This window comes from Onychostruthus taczanowskii, unplaced genomic scaffold (genome assembly GCF_017590055.1).
Source record: "Onychostruthus taczanowskii isolate IOZ18803 unplaced genomic scaffold, ASM1759005v1 scaffold8, whole genome shotgun sequence".
Classification (NCBI taxonomy): domain Eukaryota; kingdom Metazoa; phylum Chordata; class Aves; order Passeriformes; family Passeridae; genus Onychostruthus; species Onychostruthus taczanowskii.
In genome coordinates, this window is record NW_024505892.1 from 8,309,288 (window position 1) to 8,329,217 (window position 19,930).

General features: G+C 41.3%; 1 protein-coding gene across 2 annotated transcripts in view; it reads left to right on the forward strand.

Annotated features, from left to right (window-relative positions):
- Positions 1 to 1,915: 1,915 nt before the first annotated feature.
- The window catches only part of ENPP1 (ectonucleotide pyrophosphatase/phosphodiesterase 1), a 52,792-nt gene continuing 34,777 nt past the window's right edge, over positions 1,916 to 19,930 (forward strand). The window contains exons 1-3 of one of the 2 annotated variants that reach the window (XM_041423756.1): positions 1,916 to 2,264; positions 17,427 to 17,499; positions 18,945 to 19,061. In XM_041423756.1, the coding sequence (XP_041279690.1) occupies positions 2,079 to 2,264; positions 17,427 to 17,499; positions 18,945 to 19,061 (376 nt within the window). In that variant the 5' untranslated portion in view covers positions 1,916 to 2,078. Of the gene's footprint in view, positions 2,265 to 17,426; positions 17,500 to 18,944; positions 19,062 to 19,930 lie in introns of those variants that run through there. The other variant, XM_041423757.1, reaches the window with a different exon arrangement.

Genomic DNA, 19,930 nt, shown 5'->3' on the forward strand with positions numbered 1-19,930 from the left:
GTATAATAAGCAGTCTGCTCAGCTGGACAGCTGTTTGAAATGCCACATTAATGGAATAAAGGAGATTTTTTAATGTAGGCTCCAGGGCTTAGTTCTCACAGTTTCTGTTGCCTTTCTCTTTTCTTTGCGACCAAGTGAAACATTAGTGCAGAAATTCTCAAGACTGCACCTATGGAACCTCATTAGATGACAACGGGCACGTGGGAGCAGCCCTGCAGTGACCCTCAGCATGCTGCGAGCTGCAGCAACACTACAGACCAGCAGTAATGTACATGCTGCAGCCTGGCAATTATTTTTAATGGGAACTTGTACTGACAGCTTGTTCTTGCAACTCAGCTGAAATAGAAAGCAGAACAACAACATTTCAACAGGGATCAAGATCACTTCCAAAGGAAATTTTAATTTCATTGTAGCTATTTTTTAGAAAATATGGATTTTTGTCAGAAACTATGTAAGGGCCACTCCTTTCTGAGTACATTGACAGGTAAAATAAATCTGATAGAGACTCCTGAAGCCCTAGGAAATCAAACCCACCATCTCATTTGAACTCAAAGACTAAGCCTAATGTCAACATACATAACTGTATATAGTAAAAAACCCGTAAAAATTATGCAGAATGAGATACCTTTAGTAATGTTAACCTAAGGCATACTTTGCAAGTCTTGATGCTACTCAACCCTCACAGATCTATTACAGAAAGGAGGAATGACCCACATGTGGAGCCAGCCCTGCAGTCAGGGTTGTACCTACACATGTGGGGTGAACTGCCTTTCCCCATGCACAGTCAGGGTGTGTACAAACACCTCTCTCTTGCCAAACAAGCAGGGCTGAGTGGGAATGACTGGGAAGTGACATATTGGATCCAGGTGGTGCCAGACCCAATAAAGGCCCTAAAGGACACTAAACATGGATTTTACCCCAACAACACCAGCCCTCTGAGCAGGGCCTGGCTTGGGGGCAATGAGTCCAAAGTCACAGAATCAGAGAATATGCTGAGCCGGAAGGAACCCACAAGGATTATCAAGTCCAATTCCTGACCCAGCACAGGACCATCCTCAACAGTCACACCATGAGCCTCAGGGCATTGTCCAAGTGCTTCTCGAGCTCTCTCAGGCTGGTGCTGTGACCACTTCCCTGGGGAGCCTGTTCCAGTGCCCAAACACCCTCTGCGTGAAGAACCTTTTCCTGATATCCAATCTAAACCTCCCCTGACATAATTCCAGGCCATTTCCTCGAGTCCTGTCGCAGGTTACCATAGAGATCAGTGCCTGCCTCTCCTCTTCCCCTCACGAGGAAGTTGTAAACCGGGATGATGTCTCCCCTCAGTCCCCTCTTCTCCCGGCGGAAAAGACCAAATCACCCCCCAGGAGTGGCAGTGTCCCCCGGGCGGGCGATGAAGCCGCCTGCTGAGCTGATCCTAGCCCCGGTGTGCGGGCGCTCTGCTGGCCCGACGCCCCGCGTTGTGGGGGTTTCCGAGGGCATCCCGCAGGTGCTTAGGGACGGGAGGGGAAAACCTCCTTGGGAAGGGGCGAAGAACTGCAGGCAGGGACGGAGGGAAGCACCTTGCGAAGGCGACCAGCAGCCGGCGGCCCTCCGGGTGCAAAGGCGCACCGGGGGCTGGCTGCCTGCCTGTGGCAGCACCGGGAGCGGCACCGGGAGCGGGACTGGGAGCGGGACCCCCGCCCCCGCGCACACCTGTGCCACCGCCGCCGGGCGGCTTCGGGGACCGCCACCGCCTCCGCCCCGGGACCGGGCAGCGGAAACTTTCTCCACGCTCCCTCGTAAACACGGCCCGGCGCCCTCCCCCGGACACTATTTCGGAGTCCTCCGGCCCCGCACCGCCTCCCTGCCCGGCCCGCCCTCACCTGCAGGGAGGGGTCGGAAAGCGGGGGGCGGCCGAGCCGGGGTGACCGAGCGAGGCGGGCAGGGAAGGACGGGAACATCCCGCTCCCTCCTGCACGCCGCTGCCGGCGGGGGAGCGGGGGCCGCCGGTGTCCGCGTTCCGGGCGGGGCGGGACCGGGCTGCCGGGCTATTAATAGCCGTGTCCGGGCGGGCGGAGGGCAGAGCCGCGGGGACCATGCAGGGGAACGGGCAGCAAGCGGGGAAGGGCCACGAGGAGCACCTGGATGGGGTAGGGGCGGCTGATGACGGGCTGCAGACTGCGGCTGTGCCCATGCTGCCGGCCATGGAGGTGGCCGAGGAGCCGGAGAAGCCTCCGGGCGGCAAGAGCAAGGATCCCAACACCTACAAAGTGCTCTCCCTGGTAAGGGCCGGGGCGCCGCGGGGCCGGGCGGAGCTGGGTCTCACCTCGCCGGCGGGAGCGAGGGGAGCGCCGCGGCCGGCGCAGGTGTTTGGCCCGTCCCCAAGCTTCGGGAGATGGGAGACGAGCCCGTGGCGGGACCTTAGAAGCCTCTGGGCGGTGTTGGAAGAGGGTGACTGCCTTCGGCAGCGCGGGCTCCTCGGGATGCCTGGGGCAGCAGTGCTACGGGACGGCTCCGCTTCGGGAGTCAGCCTCGGGCAGGGGCGTGGCATTGCGAATAGACAGCGACCTGCCTCAGAGAGGGCTTCGAAACTCTTGGTTTATTTTACTCTTCTGGCGGTCCTCAGCGTTGAAATCTTTCAAAATTTTTTGTGGTGTCAATGGTTGTCTCGTCTTCCATCATGTGGTTTTAGGTGTTTGCTGTAGGGGGGACACCAGGGAAGACTAAATCTGGTTAAAATAGGAAAATACAGCTGGAAAATCTAAAAAGAGTTCAAGAGCCAAAAGGACAGAGGAAGTGTAAAAACTTGCCTTTCTCTGAATTCGAGCTACCGTGGGTTGAAAGTTTGTCTCCAAGTGCTGCTGGGAGGCACTTTTGGCCCTTGTTCGGAAGCCCCAGCAGCCAAAGCCATTGTTAGCAGGTAGGTCACTTTCCAGTTTTAGCCACGCTGCTGTATTATAATTATCCTCCCCATAGAGATGTGAAAATAAGACCTTCCAAACTGCCTGCAGTAATCATTATGAGGCTAAAATCATTATCAAGGTGAAGGAATTGTGGTGTTCTTGGAAGGAAGCTTTAGTGGAACTGCAGCAGACGTCACTACGCCTAAGTAGTCCTCTTTCAATACACTGAAGCATAAATGTCAAGGTGCCTATCCAAATTTACTGATATCTTTGTAATCTGGCTACCTTTTCAAATGATTCATCCACCCATATCATTGTGACTACAGGTTGGTCATACTTTCTAACATAGCAGGAGGTGAATTATGTTTCTAAGTTTGTCAGAATGTTATAAGAAAAAAAAAATAATGCAAAGGTCTATGGTAGTTTCCATGCAGAAGCTTTTTTGGCAACTTTTCTGATGAAATGTCCCCGTAAATAAAGGTTGTGGTTAGTAGCTCATTTCATTACTTCATTGTCTTCTGTGGAGGTTAAGGTTGTGCCATAAAAGCCACTGCAGTTGGATGGTGAAGACAGCTCAGCTCTTTTCAGGCTTAGAAATTAGATACCAGTAGTGGGAAATAGTGCTATCCTATTCAAAACCTAGTATTGTTGCCCTGAGCTTTTTAGGCTCTAATGCAATAGAATTATTAGAGATGCACAGCCACTTAGATACCAGAGTTGAGCACAAGTTAGTGCTTGCAGTTACTAATTCTTCTGAATTAAGTTCTTATTTTCCAAATGCCATTCATTGAGAACTGACAAGAATTTCCTCCTGTGCTCACGAGTGTCAGAGTGAAATATGTCACCTATACAAAAACAATTAAAAAAATTCTAAATATTTATGGCCATACACTAATTTTTTTGGGGTGACTGCAAACACAGAGATAACGTAAGATATTCAGTGAGAACTTGGAAAAGTTTGTAAATACTGCAGGTGATACTGGATTGAGTAAAACAAGAATGTATTTAACCTAAACATGTCAGAAAGAAGCAAACTGGAGTTGGAAATGCTAGTTTGTTCTTTCTCAGAAACTGTTGTATTTATAAAGCATTGATGATATCTAAATGTGCTAAAAAAGTGAGTAGACTTACCTGGTTGGTGTTTGTAGTTTTATAGTAATGAGAAATTATTAAAGTGTCCAGATGTAGGTAAATCTCATTTGCCTGCATTTATCCTAGTTGTGTGTGGTATTGCCTCATTTATTTATATAGATAAAAAAATCCCACAAACGACTGCTTTCAAGTGAGCTTATGTTGAAATTTTCTAAAAACTCGTTAATGCATTTCTGCTGATTAAGGAATACTTGAATCACTCTTCTTGTTTTTCTGGAAAGCTCAGACTGGACTGCATTCTCCACTTCCTTCACAAGTGCCTGCCAGCTGCAGATGTCTGTGCAGTTTGTGAACACAGCCTCAACGTCCCCAGCTCTTGTCCACGAGCCAGCCTTACCCTGTCACAGAGCAGCTGTTGCTGCTGCAGAGGGAGGATTCCACAGGTGGTGGATTTTACTAACCCATAGTGCTTCCCTAAGCACCTAAAGCACACCTTTTTATTCGCTGTCTTGCCAGTTTTTTGAGCACAAACTTCTGTCCCTCAAAGCCCAGTGAACTGTCTGTCTGTCTGTAGTCTCTCCAGGCTGTTGTGTGAGTGAGCAGTATGCTGCTGCCCAAGAGCAGCATAACCTTTGCTTGTGTTTGAGGTTTTCCCACTTGCCAGGAACTCAGGCATTGCATTTTGGTCTGATTCATTCATTCCGGTAAAATAAGTTTTTCCATGCCAGTCTAACAGCTGAAACATTGAGAGAAATAAAAGTAATAATATAAGAGAATGTTTCTTTTCAACAGCTTCAGACTTTTTGTCAGAAGTGGAAAATTCATTTAAACTGACACTTTTGTTAGAAAAATTCTTAAGGAGTTTTGCAGCTTGAGAATTCCTAAGTAGAAAAAAATTACAAAAAAATTCCAGGTAAGGTCCAGACTGAGACATTGAAAGTGTGTTAGTCTCATCTAAAGAGAAACTCAAGCATTTCAGAGTGCATAAAGATAATAAATTGTGAAGTTTAAAAAGAATGCGGTGGAACGCACTTAATATTTTTATAGTCTGTAAGTTTTTTTCCCCTTTTTTCATTAAGACTGTCCAGGTTTTTTTGTGGTTTTTTTGTTGTTTTTTTTTTTTTTTTTTTCTTTTTTTAAGGCACATCCCAAAAACTAACCAACTTCCTACTTTGGGCAAGAGATTAAAACCTCTTCAGGTCTCTTCTAGCCTTATCATATCACAGAATGGGTTTGGTCTGAAGAGATCCTTAACAATCAGCCAGTTTCAACCCCTCTATCATGGGCAGGGATACCTACGCTAGACCAGGTTGCTCAAAGCCCATTTCATCTGGCTTTGGACACTTGCATGGAAGGGGTATCCACATATTCTCTGAGCAATCTTTTAAAGTGTATTGCTGCCCTTACAATATATAATTTATTCTTGATGTGTAATATAAACAGACCTTCTTTCAGTTTAAGGCCATTTCCCCTTGTCTGATCACTACGTGCTCTGTAACAAGTCCCTTTCCAGCTCTTTCATTGGCCCCTTCAGGTACTGGAAGGTGCTTAAGGTCTTCTCAGGGCTTTCTCTTCTTCAGCTTGAATAGCCCCAACTCTCTCTACCTATCTTCACTGAAGAGGTGGTCTACTTCTCTCTGTGGGTCTCCTTTGGACTTGCTTCAAGAAGTCTTAAGAATTCCTTTTATGCTGAGGACTCTAGAGCTGCGTTCCAGGTGGGATCCACATGGGCAGAGTAGAGGGGCAGAATCCCCTCTCCTGACCTGCTGGTCACACTTCTGTGGATACAGCCCAGGATGCAGCTGGCCGTCTGGGCTGTGAGTGCACGTTGACAGCCCGTGTCTGGCTTTTCATCTACGAGCACCCCCAAGTCCTTCTCTGCAGGGCTGTTCTTAGTGAGTCCTTCTCCCAGTCTGCACTCATCTCAGGGATTGCCCTTATCCAGGTGTGTAGCACCTTGCACTTGTTGAACTTCACTAGGTTCTTGTGGTCCCACTTCTCAAGCTTGTCCAGGTTCCTCTGGGTGTCATCCCATTCTTGTTAGGTCAACTGCACTGCTCAGTTTTGTGCCATCTGCAGACCAGCTGGGGATGCTGGGTCACATTGGGCTTCTCATCCACTAACAGCCCCAAGTCTTTCTCCTCAGGGCTGCTTTCAAACCATTCTCTGCCCTGCCTGTGCTGGTACTGAGATTGTCATGCAGGAGCACCCACTTGGCCTTTGCACAGTCCCACCTCTCAAGCTTGCCCAGGCCGTTCTGGATGGCAATCCCTTCCCTCCAGCCTGTTGACTGCACCTCACAGCTTGGTGTCATTGGCAAACTTGCTGAGGGTGCCTTGATCCTGCTTCCCATGTCACTGACAAAATGTCAAATAGTGCTGGTTCCTGTGCTCACCCTGAGGAAGGCTACTCCTCATGGTTTTCACTGGCACATCAAGCCCCTAAGCATAGTTCATGAGTGTGACCATCCAGCCAATTCCATGTCCCTCTGTCAAATCCACATCTCTCCAGTGTAGAGACCAGGATGTCATGCAGAGCATGCCAAATGCTTTGCACAAGTCCAGGTAGATGATATTCCCTTCTCCACTACTGCTGTAATCCCATTTTAGAAGGCCACCAAATTTGTCAGACACAATTGGCCCTTAGTGAAGCCGCAATAGCTATCACCTATCGCCTTCTTACTTTCCATGTGCCTTAGTGTAGTTTTCAGGAACATCTGCTCCATGATTCTATAAATCTGATTTCAGTCATCTCATGGTTGCTATGTTAAGCTTTTATGAATCATAAACCCCCATTTATCGTAAATAAATGAGATAATCTCTGCCCAAGGGAGAGTTTCTGTTGCCAGCTCATATTTGCCATTGCTGCTGTCAGCAGAGAGTGCATATCTGTATTCTTTTTTCCATAAAAAAAGGCAGGATGTGTATTTAATTACCCAAACCTTGTGATTTGGACCATGGTTATTGATTTCAGTTGACTTCAGTGTGGGTATTTTTATGGGCATCAGTCAGTTCTCAAGCTCTGGATTGGAGGATGCTGTTGTCTAAATTGGAGAGGCCTGGGTGCCATGTTCAATCTTTAATCTATTTTTGGCCCTCAGCAAACCATTCCATTTCAGCCTTTTTTTTTTTTTTTTTTTTTTTTTTTTTTTTTTTGTATTATTTTGCTTTATGTGGCTTGTAATTTTTTCTTTATTTTTCAGTAGGGAAAAGTGGTCCTTGCTGAAATTACTTGCTTCAATGACAGTGCTGGACTGAGCTTAGATGGGACTTCTGAGATCCAAGAAACACCACACAGCTCAATATGAGTGACTGTTGGGTGATTTAAATTTTTTTTGGCATTAAACATCGCTTGGTGAAATATGAAGTAAAGAATGATGGTGACAAGACTGTCATACTTTTAATAGACTTTGAAGCACTTTCAGTTTAGAAACATTAAAAGAGTTCTTGGCTGATCTCCAATATCTTAATAATTTGTAGGAAAATCTCTTCCAATGTTGGGAAACAAGAATGCTTTACAGCTGTCTTCTGCCAATGTTACAGCTCTCCAGCTTCCATGGTGACTTGGTTTTAAATATGAACACATGGTGTTTGACAAAACATTTTCTTTATTGAGCTTGCTGTTGATATTGCTTAAATGTATTAATTAGAATAAAAGTGTAACGTTATGTAAAATAAAATAAAGACGTTATCCAATTTAAGCCATCAAAAGAAAGTTTGGGGTTTGAATTTAAAAATCATTATAACTAAATATTTCTCTTCTGTCTACTCATTTATGGGGAAGACTTTGCAAATAATTCTCATTATATGCAGTGAAATGTAAACCCAGAATTTCTTCATTGCCCTTCAAGTGAGGATTTTCATGCTGGGTATTGAAGACAAAAATCATAATCTTGCTTTTGTACAATAAAAAAAATTAGGTATTTTAGCTCTGAAGGGTTTCCAGGGTTAATTTGTATTCTTGCTTTATTTGCACTTCATAAAGCTAGTTGGCATAACCTATCCTAAAAGGCAGAAGCTGATATGAATTAAAAAGTATTGTCCAATGACACACTTACAGGAATTGAGTCTTTCTATTTGGTTGAGGATTTTAAAAAATAGGAAAAGAAAGCCCCAAATCAAGCAACAGTGAACACAGACAAACAAAATCCAACACCAGCTGAACAACAGCAAAACCAAAACAACAACAGAGAAAACCATTCCCCAAATTCCACTTTTATAAAAATCTTCACAAAGGTAGAGACCATCTTCATTAAAAACTGTAATCAGAACTCAGTTTAAATTTTATTTCCCAACTAAGTTGAATTTGGATACACAGTCAAAGGGGTGATTGTGAATTGGCCAAGCAAACTTCAGCTTGCTTTCAGCTGGGTATTTTAGGTATGGCTTTTAGCATCAATAAAACAGCATGGAGTTTAGGCTACCAAATACTCTCTTGTGCAGCTGAATTGGAGGACTTAAGCCTTGCAGGAGGTTTTAGTCACCCTTTGGAGTGCAGTGTGTGTGGATGCTTCTGGCTGCCTGGACTCCAGCTGGAGTGCAAATCTTGGGACAGGCTGAAGCACGCCCAGCTGTGTGACTGGTGCATCTGTCAGTGCTCCTGGCTGGCTGCCTGCCTGAAAGCAGGCACATTGGCCTAGGAATAGGAGTAGAATTAGGGAGTGGAGAATGGGAGTGTAGATTAGGCCACGCTGTGCTTGGCTCAGCCCTTTGGTCCATTCAGGCAGAACGAGTGAGTGGAGTTGTGATTGGTGTTGTGTGCTCAGACTTACTGCTCCAGCATTCAGAGTTCTAATGCAATCTGTGCCTTAGGGTTTTCATTACATTTCTTTAATTTTGCAGTAATGTTTGCAGTAAATCTTTGCCTTCCTGTCAGGCACCAGGTGAAGGCAGGTCATGCTGGAAGAGAAGGTAAAACTATCCAGTCGTGGCAACAAGGCAGTGCCTTTATTGGACAGGGACAGTCTCACTATGTGTGAGTAAGGAGAGCACAGTGGATTTGGGGACACCAACCAGGTTCAGCCAATAGTCTAAATTGCCAGGTGAGTGTATAATGGTAAGAGAGGTCCAAGGTAAGGGAAGGCAGGCCTGTGAGTTTGGGTCAACAGAATAAATGGCCAGGATGGACTTGACTGTAGTGTGGCTGTACCATATTCCAGACCGGGCATAGAGGAAAGGCTGGCTAAAACAAGGGCAGAGTGACTCTTCTGAGGCTTTCTCTAGCTTTTTGTTGTAGAGCTATCTTCAAGACAGATCCAGATCTCCCAATTAGTCCTATCAATAACTGAACCATTACTGGAGAACTGGCCCCAAGCACAGGCAGCCAAACTCCTGGGAAGAGGGGGGCAGCTTGTGTTCCGAACACCTTCATATAGTTCTGCAAAACTCTTGGATACTAAAATAATAAAGAACGCATTAACAGTTTAAATTGGTAGACTTTCTGTAGTAATAATTTTATCTTGAATTCGGAACAACTTAGTTACACTGTGCTAAAACTTGGATTTCAGGCAAGGCCAAAGATATAAAAACTGTGCAAGGCTTCCTTCCAACTCCTGCTCTTCAAAAATTTTCCTTTGCATTTTTTTGCTGGTATCACTGGAATTACACAGAGTGAATTGTTCTGATTTGACTTGCAGTGGAAGCTACGTTATTGTTGCTTCTGGCTGAAAGGAGGAGTAGAGTAAATAAAGGCTTTGAAAACATGAAAGGTATGAAGAGTTTCTCACCTTGGAGCTGATAATAGAAATGAATATATTGGCAAGTATCTCTGTGACCATATGCTATGAACGTATTTGTCAATGTACTGCATCATGACAGTGTCCCATTTGAATGAAACAGTATTAGATGTGATTTTAAGATAAGCTATTTTATAATGTTCAATATTGGAATGATATTTTTAAATATCAAAATACTGGTTTGATATATTTCCTGACCTCTTTTCAAAAAAACACTTTCTGCACTGAAAAGCAAAAAGCACTGTCCTGCATAGATGTTGCACAAGTCACCTGTATAAAAAGTTTCCTGTGTGTTTATAAGGCAGCAGTGGCTTTTGTGGTAAATGCAGGGTGGTGGAGGACAAAGAAATGTATTATAAGTAAGGACTTATTTCAAATGAAATAAAAGTGTAATTGTTTAACACAATAAGTTAGCTAAGGAAAAAAGGAAGTAATAAGAAAAAAATGTAGTATTTGCATTTCTGAAGAAACTCAGTGAGCATAGCCTTGTCCCAGTTCTGCTGTGTAATGGCATATAGGCAAATCAACGTATATAAATGCATTCCAGTGTGGTAGTATGTGGATACAAGTTTGTGTTAAATGCTGGTTGCTTTTGTTCCTAGAATAACAAAAAGTGTAGTGTTGTTATAGCTACTTCAAGAAAATCAATAATCCAACCTGGCATGTATATGTCATTTCACTGTTTAATGCTGGTAAATGGGCCAGTTCTAGAACTTTTTTGTAGCTCAAATATGTTTCTGTGTGGGAGGTATCAAAATTTGATAGTCTGCCTTTTGTTTTTTGAGGGGCTATATTCAAAAGGTGCTGAGGTAAATAATGGTCTCTTTATCATCCCTTGTCTTTGTTTTGGGAAAATGGCCAGAGGATTCAGGGCTGAAGATGAGTCTGGGGTCAATATCAGTGTACTTAGTAAATACTTACAATGAATAACTGAAATTGTTTGACTTTATATTAAAGGTCTTTTCCAGCCTAAATGATTGTTTGAAACCTGATTTGTCCTACATTCTTCTCATACTGCTTGTGGTTCTGCAGTTATTTGACACTCCTAATAATCCTGGTGTTTTACAGGATTTCTTCACTTACTCTTTAAGGTCATTTTGTCTTCTGTGGAAGTTAATATTGCTGTCATGTTGGCAATTGTAACAGGATCTGCCAAAGAAAAATGGATGTGAATATAGGTTTACTTGGTATATTGTGTGGTATAAGCAGTACCCTGTAGAAACTATCCTCTCTGTTCTCTGTTCTTGTCACAGCTCTCACGACTGTAATCTAAACTGGAACAGCTTTGGCTTTATTCTTGAAAAGGCACTTCTGGAATAGGAAGGGCATGAAGATGGCTTAAGGCCATGTTTTCAGATTCAATTTTGCTTTTATTTATGAGTCAGTGCAACTTGTTTGGAAAACAAATTTTAATTGGCATAATCACTGACAGTTTCTTTCCTTTCTATGCAGTCATGCATTCATATATGGTTGCCACTAAAGTGGATGACGTGCGATGGGCTTTGTTCTGTGTTCTTAGTCTGCTGTGTTGAATAAAAGAATTGTGCTTGAAAGTACAATGTTTACTTTTTTATCATAACATGTGTTTTCAGTCCTGTTTTCCTTAGGTTTCTACAAAAATCTACTTGCTGATTAAATAGCAGAGTCAGCTGCTATCTGCTTTTTGTGAATTGAACTAGAAGTTTTATTTCCCCTTCTTTGTGGCTAGCATATTGTTGCACTTTAATTTTTCTCTAAATTCTCTCATGATCTTAAGTGCAGTGAAAAAGGTAACAGCTGGGGTAAAGCTTTGATAACAACAGCTTAAGTGCTAATGACTTCCAGGAGAATATGTACCTACACAGTTGGGCAAGCAACAAATGAGAAAAATATTTTAGATTCCAGCGATGCTAACTCTTCTGTCTTTTGGTATCTTTCTGTTAAAAACAGATGCTTGAATAGTTTTGGAAGGTATTTAGAGAGCTGTAGTATGATGATGTCTTCTGCTGATAATTCTCTACTGAGTGAAGTGTTATCACTCTTTGGTGAGCTCTGTGAAGGCTTTTATAATACCTTGCAGTGGCTCAATCTACCTTTAAAACACTCTTGTCCTTTGAATGGCCTTTGGTTGCAATAGAACATAATAACAGTCCTGAGAACACTCAATAGAAAGAATAAGAGTAGACCTCCTGTGTGCCTCTTTGAGGAAGAAAAACAACAATGACTATGCATTTCCATAGTAAATCATTTTAGCTCTCGAAAAGTTTTGGGTGTTATCTCCAGCATTTTCAGCCACTGACTTCAGAATTATTTAGTCACTTCCAGTGTTGTACAACAGCCAGGACCTGAGAGCCTCAGCGATTCTCCTCCTGCTGGCCTCTACGAGTGGAATGTAGATCAACAGAAGCAAGTCTTTGTAGACCATAAAAATATTTACAAATGTGGAAAGAAGAGATGACTGGTGCAAGAAGGAGGTGGTGCACTTGATTCAGTGCTGATTTACTTTTTTTTAGGTGATTTACTAAAGTGTTACTTGAGTAGCAGCACTGGTGTGAGTGAAGTACCTACTCCTTTCAGTTTATTAAACTTTATTAAGTAACCCCTGCTTTTGAATAAAACTGAGCTGTTGGCAAGGGGATTATGCTGGTTTAAAAATAATTTTTACAAGCATGAGTAAGTGTTTCACTGCCCCTGGCATGTGTAGATAAGTGTAGTTTTTTTTTCTTTATACTGTATGCTGTCTGCATTTTTAACAGTCAGAAGGTGACACTGTTCTTGCTTGAAGTTCATTATTTATTATTGTGTTCTTTACATTTTGGCAGGTGAAATTCTTTCTCAAAGATATTTTAGTGTTAAGGTTCAGGTCAGTAATCATCTATTCTAGGTGCACAGAACAGTGAAAACACAGCATGCCTTTTGCAGATCCCAGTGGTTTTGGAAAATTCCATGGGTTTTCTTAATACTGGCATTACAGACCCTGTCTAGACATCCTCTCTTCATGGATATGTGTGACACAACTGTGAGAACCAATCGTGGAGATTAGGATGGAAAAACATTATTTTGCATGGTTTCCTTGATAATTGTGTAGTTGTTAATGGATGTGTCTTAAATCATGGAATGACAAGTTTTGTTGACCATGGAATACTAGGGAAGGGAGATGGAAAGCAACTGAGTGCAAGGCAGGCAAAAAGTGAGGAAGATCAACACAGAAATAAATGTAATTCATAATGATAATTCCTTAAAAGAAGTATCAGTGCATTCTTTGCCAAAGAAAATGCAGAATAGAGGAGGGGAGTGGGAGAGGTGGATGGAGCTAGAGAAGAATGAAGAGAAAGGGACAGTAGTATTAACTGCTCAAAGGAGAACTAAAATGTGATAGGAAAGGTGGCAGTAGCTAAGGCCAGTGAGAGATTTCTTTGTGTGTCAGTAAGACCTGTACAGCTGAGGAGTCTCTTTGGGATCAGGTGTGTGCAGCCTGCATGCTTTGCCGACTCCAGCCCTTCCAGCAGCTCCCCAAAATTACTGCTGAAAAATCCTCTTCAAATGCAGCTCTAGAGATGAGTGATGATTCTCTTCTCTAACCATGCTATCATATTTCAATTTACCCAGCTCAAAATTAAAGGCTTTTGAAATAAAAGGCTTTTGAAATGTTCTCAGGATTGCAGTTTTCCAGACTTTCAACTACCTATTCACAACGATTATAATTGTTTACAAAGCAAAGCTTTTATTGCTTCCTCCCACGTAAAGGAAGCAGTGATGGGACAGAGATTCATCCCTAGATGACAATGTTTTTGTGATTCCAAAACAAACTTTCTAAAAATTATTTTTAAACCAAAAAAGGACACTTTCTTCTCTGCAGTTGTTATTGTGTTGTTTTAAAAACTTTTTCTCAAGTGCTATATTAGAACTGAATCTGACAGTTTGTGCTGGTAGCCTCATAAAAGATACAGATTTTACAATGTTATTTTTCTACTGTGTTTTATAAGGCCAGGTTCTTTAATTTTACTTGTCTTCCTATTAAATGTTGGATTCCTGTATTCTTTCTTAATGTCACCTTGTTCTCAATTCTTGCTTTCTCTTTTGAGTGAAAGAATACTGGTGAGAGAGAACAGGTAAGGTTTCTTCCTGTGGTTTAAAAAGCCAGATTAAACCTTCAAGGCAGGTGTTATGTTGACAGTTTGGTAGTAGCTAGAGATTTGAATTTGGTGCTTGCTGCAGGATGCTAAACAAGGTCCTTGTTAGTAAACAAGCATGCATGCAGCTGCTTGTCTTCATATGGATTAAAAAAATATATAATCTTTATGTAGCAGGCTGCAGCATCTCCAACCTGACCTACCTGTATGTAAAGCAGGTCAGGTAAAATTAGTAACCTACTTGCTGTGGTAAGGTTTTCTTATAGAATCACAGAACAGTTTGGGTTGCAAGGGACCTTAAACATCATCTAGTTCCAGCACCCCTGTCATAGACAGGGACACCTACTAGGTTGCTCAAAGCCCTGTCCAACTTGGACTGGAAAACTTCCAATGCATCCACAACTTCTCTGGACAGCAGATATGTTGCAATAAGAAAGAAGCAAAGTAAACTGGTTCATCTTTAGGGTGCAGCAGTGAATATCTGGATCTTTAAAAATAGTTTGGATATTCTTCATCATCTACAGAGTTGATAATCTTAGGGCCTTTCCACTGACAAACTACTGATGTAACACCTCTTGCTGTGCCTAGTCAGGACTGCTGCTGCTGGCCAGTATTAGCTGCTCCTTATTGTCCCAGCAGAACATTTTGCCATTTGTGTGGATAGTATCCATGTGACTGAAGTCATTCAGGCTCAAGATAAAGCTTCAATTCAAAGCCTTAAACACTAAGCTGCAATTGCATGAGGTTCTACTGGGTTAGATTTGACTGTCCCAGAACACTGTCAAATGTTTAATGTGTAAACTTACTGTTTTTGTAAAAATTATTTATTAAGTGTTAAAGAAGGAAAGAAAGAGGAAAACAAAAAGGAGGGGGAAGCTTTACTGTTTTGCTGTAAAATATTTTTAATACAAAAATTTAATCTAGTGGGACTAAGGTTAAGAAAACAAAGGATTTAATGTAGTGAGTCAAGAGTTTCTAGATCTTACTATATAATTGCATTTGGTATTGCGTTTAGTGGTATTTTGTACCCAAAAGAGTACTCGTGTCTCAGTGAACATAATCCTTTTGTTTTTTGTTTCTTGGAATTATGTTCATAGGAGCGTAAAACTGAAAACCTGGAATATAAGACAAAACTGTGATTTTATTTTTGGTGCCAAAATCACAGAAATTATTTGTGAGAATTTCAGCGAAGTTTCACCAGTTTTATGATGAGAAGTATCATAGTACTGTCGCTTTTGGGTGGGTTTTATGTAAATTTTATTTTTGCATTAATTATTAAATTCCTGCATTACATACACTGAAGCTCCATAAGGGAATATTAATAGTCCATTTAGTGGCACCGCAATGTGTTTTCTGTACAAGGATGCCTTAGGTGGCCAAAGTCCCATAGGTCATAGGTCTAGGTAGCTATTTGAAGGTATGGGAACAAAGCTGTTACAAATACAGTAGCTGTGGGTTTAGATTGTTTTAAAGCATGTTTGTGTTCACATCTCAGAGAGCATTCTGCTCCTTGATCTTAGTAGCAGGGCCTGGTGGGAGCAGAGAAACAATAAATCTTCACCCTGAAATAAGATTTTCTTAACCTTGCTTTTAAAAAATAAATTAATCCATTTGTAATTTAATAATAATAATAACAATAATAGTAATGATAATGTTAAAAGAACAATAGCAGATCTTGTCCTCTCCACTGATTTTGCTGGGCTTTGACATCTTGCGTTTGAATTGTCACATATCTCCCTGTGCACCTGCTCTTATCTAGATAATATTTTATATGAGGGATTTCAAAGGTCCAGAACAATTTATATTGAAGATAACATTGTTGATACTTATGTAATAGAAAGTGTTGATGCTGCATGTGTTAGTATTCTGATTTAAAAACAAAACAAAACAAAAAAATCCCAAAACAAAAAACACCCCAAAACCAAAACCAAAAAAGAAAAGTACAAAGCACTGTACTTGTGTTCATTCTTGATAGCTGGGTGTAATGGAGACTTGCATCTTTCTGTAAGTTTTTTCATATCCAGGTGCATAGATGATGCTAGATTTTTTCCCTCTTCAGTCTTTTAATATTTTCTTTCTTTCCCTGTCAATTCAAAGACTGTAATTGAACTGAAAAAATTCTTTGCTACATGTGATGTTGAATAAGATTCTAGTGACTTGCCTGGTTCAGAATTCTAAGCCACAGCTTCGTCTATTTATGCAGTCTAGTGTTCAATTTTTAAATAAATGGTATACATGAAATAATTTTTATGTTGATTGATTTGCTTTTTGTTAATTTTTAGTTCAAAATTCAGAGTAATATATGAATTCCAATTCTACACATTCCAGAAATTGCTTTCTTACTGTCTTTATTAACTCTTTAGTGAACAAAATTGGAAAGTAAACTGTAGAGTTCTTAAAAACAACACAATTAGTTTTTAGTTACTGAAGTGCTCATAGTATTTAGGAAGAATAAACTTAAGAAATAATTAGGGACATTTTAAAATGGAAGGAATTTTTGCCACATCACAATATGATTCAGGCATCCTACTGAAGGCTGACTCAACAGATTTTGCTCATGGGAAAGGACAAAAAAATGGACAGAATTGTGTAGCCATGTGTGTGAAGTTATTGAAGTATTGCTTCAATGCGATTTTTCTGCAGAAAACAGTGACTGGAAAGGTGATATGTACACATTTTCCCTACCCAGAGCTCCCCAAATTATTTTGTACAAGAAAGCCTGCATTATTGCAGTATCTTCTGTTTCAGGACTTCTGGCAAAGTACTTTATTAAATTCTACACTTAAATAGAATAGCTGTTGTAACTGCATTATTGGCTTCCCTTTAATTACTGTGTAAGCACTGATAGTGCATATGCTTTTCAAAGAGTTTATGGAGTAAACCCAATACTTAATGAGGTTAAAAGAAATCTGTCCCTGCATTTGAGCAGGCATTAAATCCTGCTGTGACATGCTGGACCAGGGTAATACAGTGCTTGTTCTATAACTTCAGTGCATCCAGAATCCATAATGAACACAGCCGTAGTGTCCGGTCAGTGCAAGACACTGTGGTCAGCCTTAATGTGACATCCCACAGTTGCTTACCATGGTGTGGACCCAGATCTAGTATGAACTGGATACTAGGAAGTGGGAAAAGGTTTTCCTGCCTAAGAAAATTATAGGTATCACTTAAGGGCTATGCCTTCTGTTGGTAGTCTGTGGTTAATGGCAAAACTTCACCTTCTTAGAACAACATACAAGGAAGGAAGGAGTAGAGTAAAAAAGTTTCTATAAAATGTGTAAGAAATAGAAATATCTCATCATGAAAGAATGATATAAAAGAAATCAAGAAAAACATGCTGATGTATGTCTATGCTAAAGGATTTGAGAAGAAATGATAGACATAGGCCCAGTTCTGACAAGCATGTTCATACACTGCTAATTAATAGCAAACAGCATAACTACTTGTGGAAGTGAAAACTGCTGGTGAAAACAGTGAAATTGGCCTCCCAATCAGCATGTTTATGAATTTCAGTACAATTGTATAGCATTACAGAGAAAATGAGCACTTTCAAAACCATTCAATGGTAATTTAATATTATTTCTTTTCCTTCCTGTCCCACAGGTACTCTGTGTCTGCATGTTAACGACAATCCTAGGATGTATATTTGGCCTGAAGCCTAGCTGTTCAAAAGATGGTAAATAATATGTCTTTTATTTAGTAATATTACTAAACAATTCCTTTTTTTTTCTTTTTGTGAATTAATTTTCATATTATCAGAACACCACCCTTCTTGTTGCAGTAGGAGGATGCATGCATGCATGGCTTGAAACAGTATCAGTAAGAGTGGAATAAAAATACCAGAAAATAAACCTCAGGTGTACTCAATAATTGTGTGTACTCACTTGAGAGGTAAAATGATCCTAGTACTCAGTGTCTGATCTGGCAGCTTCCATGTATCCCAGCTGTCACTGTGGTGAATGGCTGGCTTTTTTCAGTTCACCATTAAAAAAACCAAAATGAAACAACAAAACACAACAACTTCTATTTCATGTTGTCCTGGAACATTTGTTTTTCATCTTTTCCAGTCAATTATGGAGGAAAAAAAAAAAGTTATTTTTTTTACTGGTTAGAATTGTAGCCTGAAAACATTCCTGGTGGAATTCCTCTGTCTGTTTTCTGTTCTGAAAAATATGTGTTTTTTTCAATGATGAAGTTTCATCAGGTAGAAGGCTATTTTTTTTTTTTAAAGAAATTAGGCTTCACTTTGGGAGCAACTCTGAAGAATAATTTCAGGGCTGAACATAAAATTATTTTCAACAGAAGTTCAGTTTATAAAATTTCTGTTACTATATATATATAGGTTTCTTCTAATTTTATTACAGCTCTGCAGTATTGGTTCATTAATATCTCATTTTCCTAATGTCACACACCTCAAGATTCTTCAGAAGAGAAGCCAAATGATGGAGGATTTCCCTCACTCCCTTCTGGTGGTTGCTCAGGATTAGACAGTGTGACCAATTTCTTAATTTTTGTTAATGTTTCTAGTTGGGTGGTGGTGGTTTTTTTTTGGGGGGGGGGGGGGGTGTTTGGGGTTTTTTTGTTTGTTTTGGTTTTTTCGTTTTGTTTCCTTTCTTTTCTTCATTTATGATTATTCCCCTGCTCTCAGCAACCCCAATCTAGTGGAAGAATGCTATGTCTTTTTCTTTTTTATATTGAAATTGAACAAAAAATAAATCAGTGTTTGTATCTTTTGTGTCTGCTTTGGAACAGCCATCCTTACGTCTTGAGATCTTACATGTTCTTAGGGACTGTACTCGCATCTTCCTGTGACACAGAGAGGCAAGGACAGTCACAACTAGCTTTTGTTTCTTTGGTTTCTGCCAATACTGAAACACCATGTTCCTGCTAAAAGAGGACAGAACCCTTTGTTCAATATGATAAAAAATTATTTTTGTTCAGTAAGGGGAAATAAGCATTTGGTTGGATCAAGACTTTCCTTTGCCTGTCACTGTTTTTGCAGCCATCCTATACGCTGGAATCACCAACTGTGTCATTTCACACGCTGGCTGTATTAGTTTCTTTTGCATGTTGACTGATTTGGGCTCAGCCACTGATATCTAACACTATCCAATATTACAGTGAAAACCTGCAAAGGTCGTTGCTTTGAAAGGACCTTTGGAAGCTGCCGTTGTGATAAAGATTGTGTCAAGCTTGGAAACTGCTGCTTAGATTACCAGGAAACATGTATACAACCAGGTAAGGATGGAAGAAACTGAGGGAGCAATCTCTCCTGTTCTTTGACAGGGGACAGCTCAGCATATGTGAGTACTGCTGTGGTCAGGGCTTATTTCAGATGGGCTGTGAGTGCAAAACGGGGCTACTGAGCAGCAGAGAGTTTCTGATGCCACTCATCTTCCCCTTTTTACGCTGCCTTGCGTTCCTGGATGGAGTTGTAGTGATGATGGAGGTACTGGGGATTCCTGTGGAAACATCAGGGCTCTGGTACAGCTGCTGTTTCACACAAGCAAGGCTTGTATTTCACCCAGCTGGTCTACTTAGGAGCTGACAAAGCCTGTAGGCTGGCTGTCCCATTGCTCTCCTGTGAGAAGAGAGGCTGCCACAGACTGTGCTGCTGCCCTCCCCCTTGGAAGGAGGAGGAACAATGGCAACACGTGGTCTTAGCCAGCTTTTTGTTTGCTGGTGGTGAGACAACAGTGACCCGCATTGTCCCTGGCATCAGGGATAACTCCTACGTTCTTGGGCAAGCCTGGAATAGAAGTGCATTCTGCATATTGCATTTGTCTGTCATCGCCTGAGTGAAAAAGGGGAAGGACAAAGCAGCTCTGTAAAAGCTGCCATCTCTCCTTACCCAGCTGCTCAGGCCCTTGGCCTTGCTGCTCCCCAGCCTGAGTGTGAAGCAAGGGTCATGAGCATGAATCAAGGCAGGATGACAGAACAGATTGCACTGGTGAAGGATTGCGAAATGAGAAGCAGCTGCCATGGTTTGCCAAAAGGCAAAGTTCAAATAGACAAACGTGCAAAAAATACCTTGGAGAAATTTTACAGGGAAAGATGTTAGTGTGTCTAGAAAAACAAGTACAGCACTTGAGTATTTTCTCTACTTT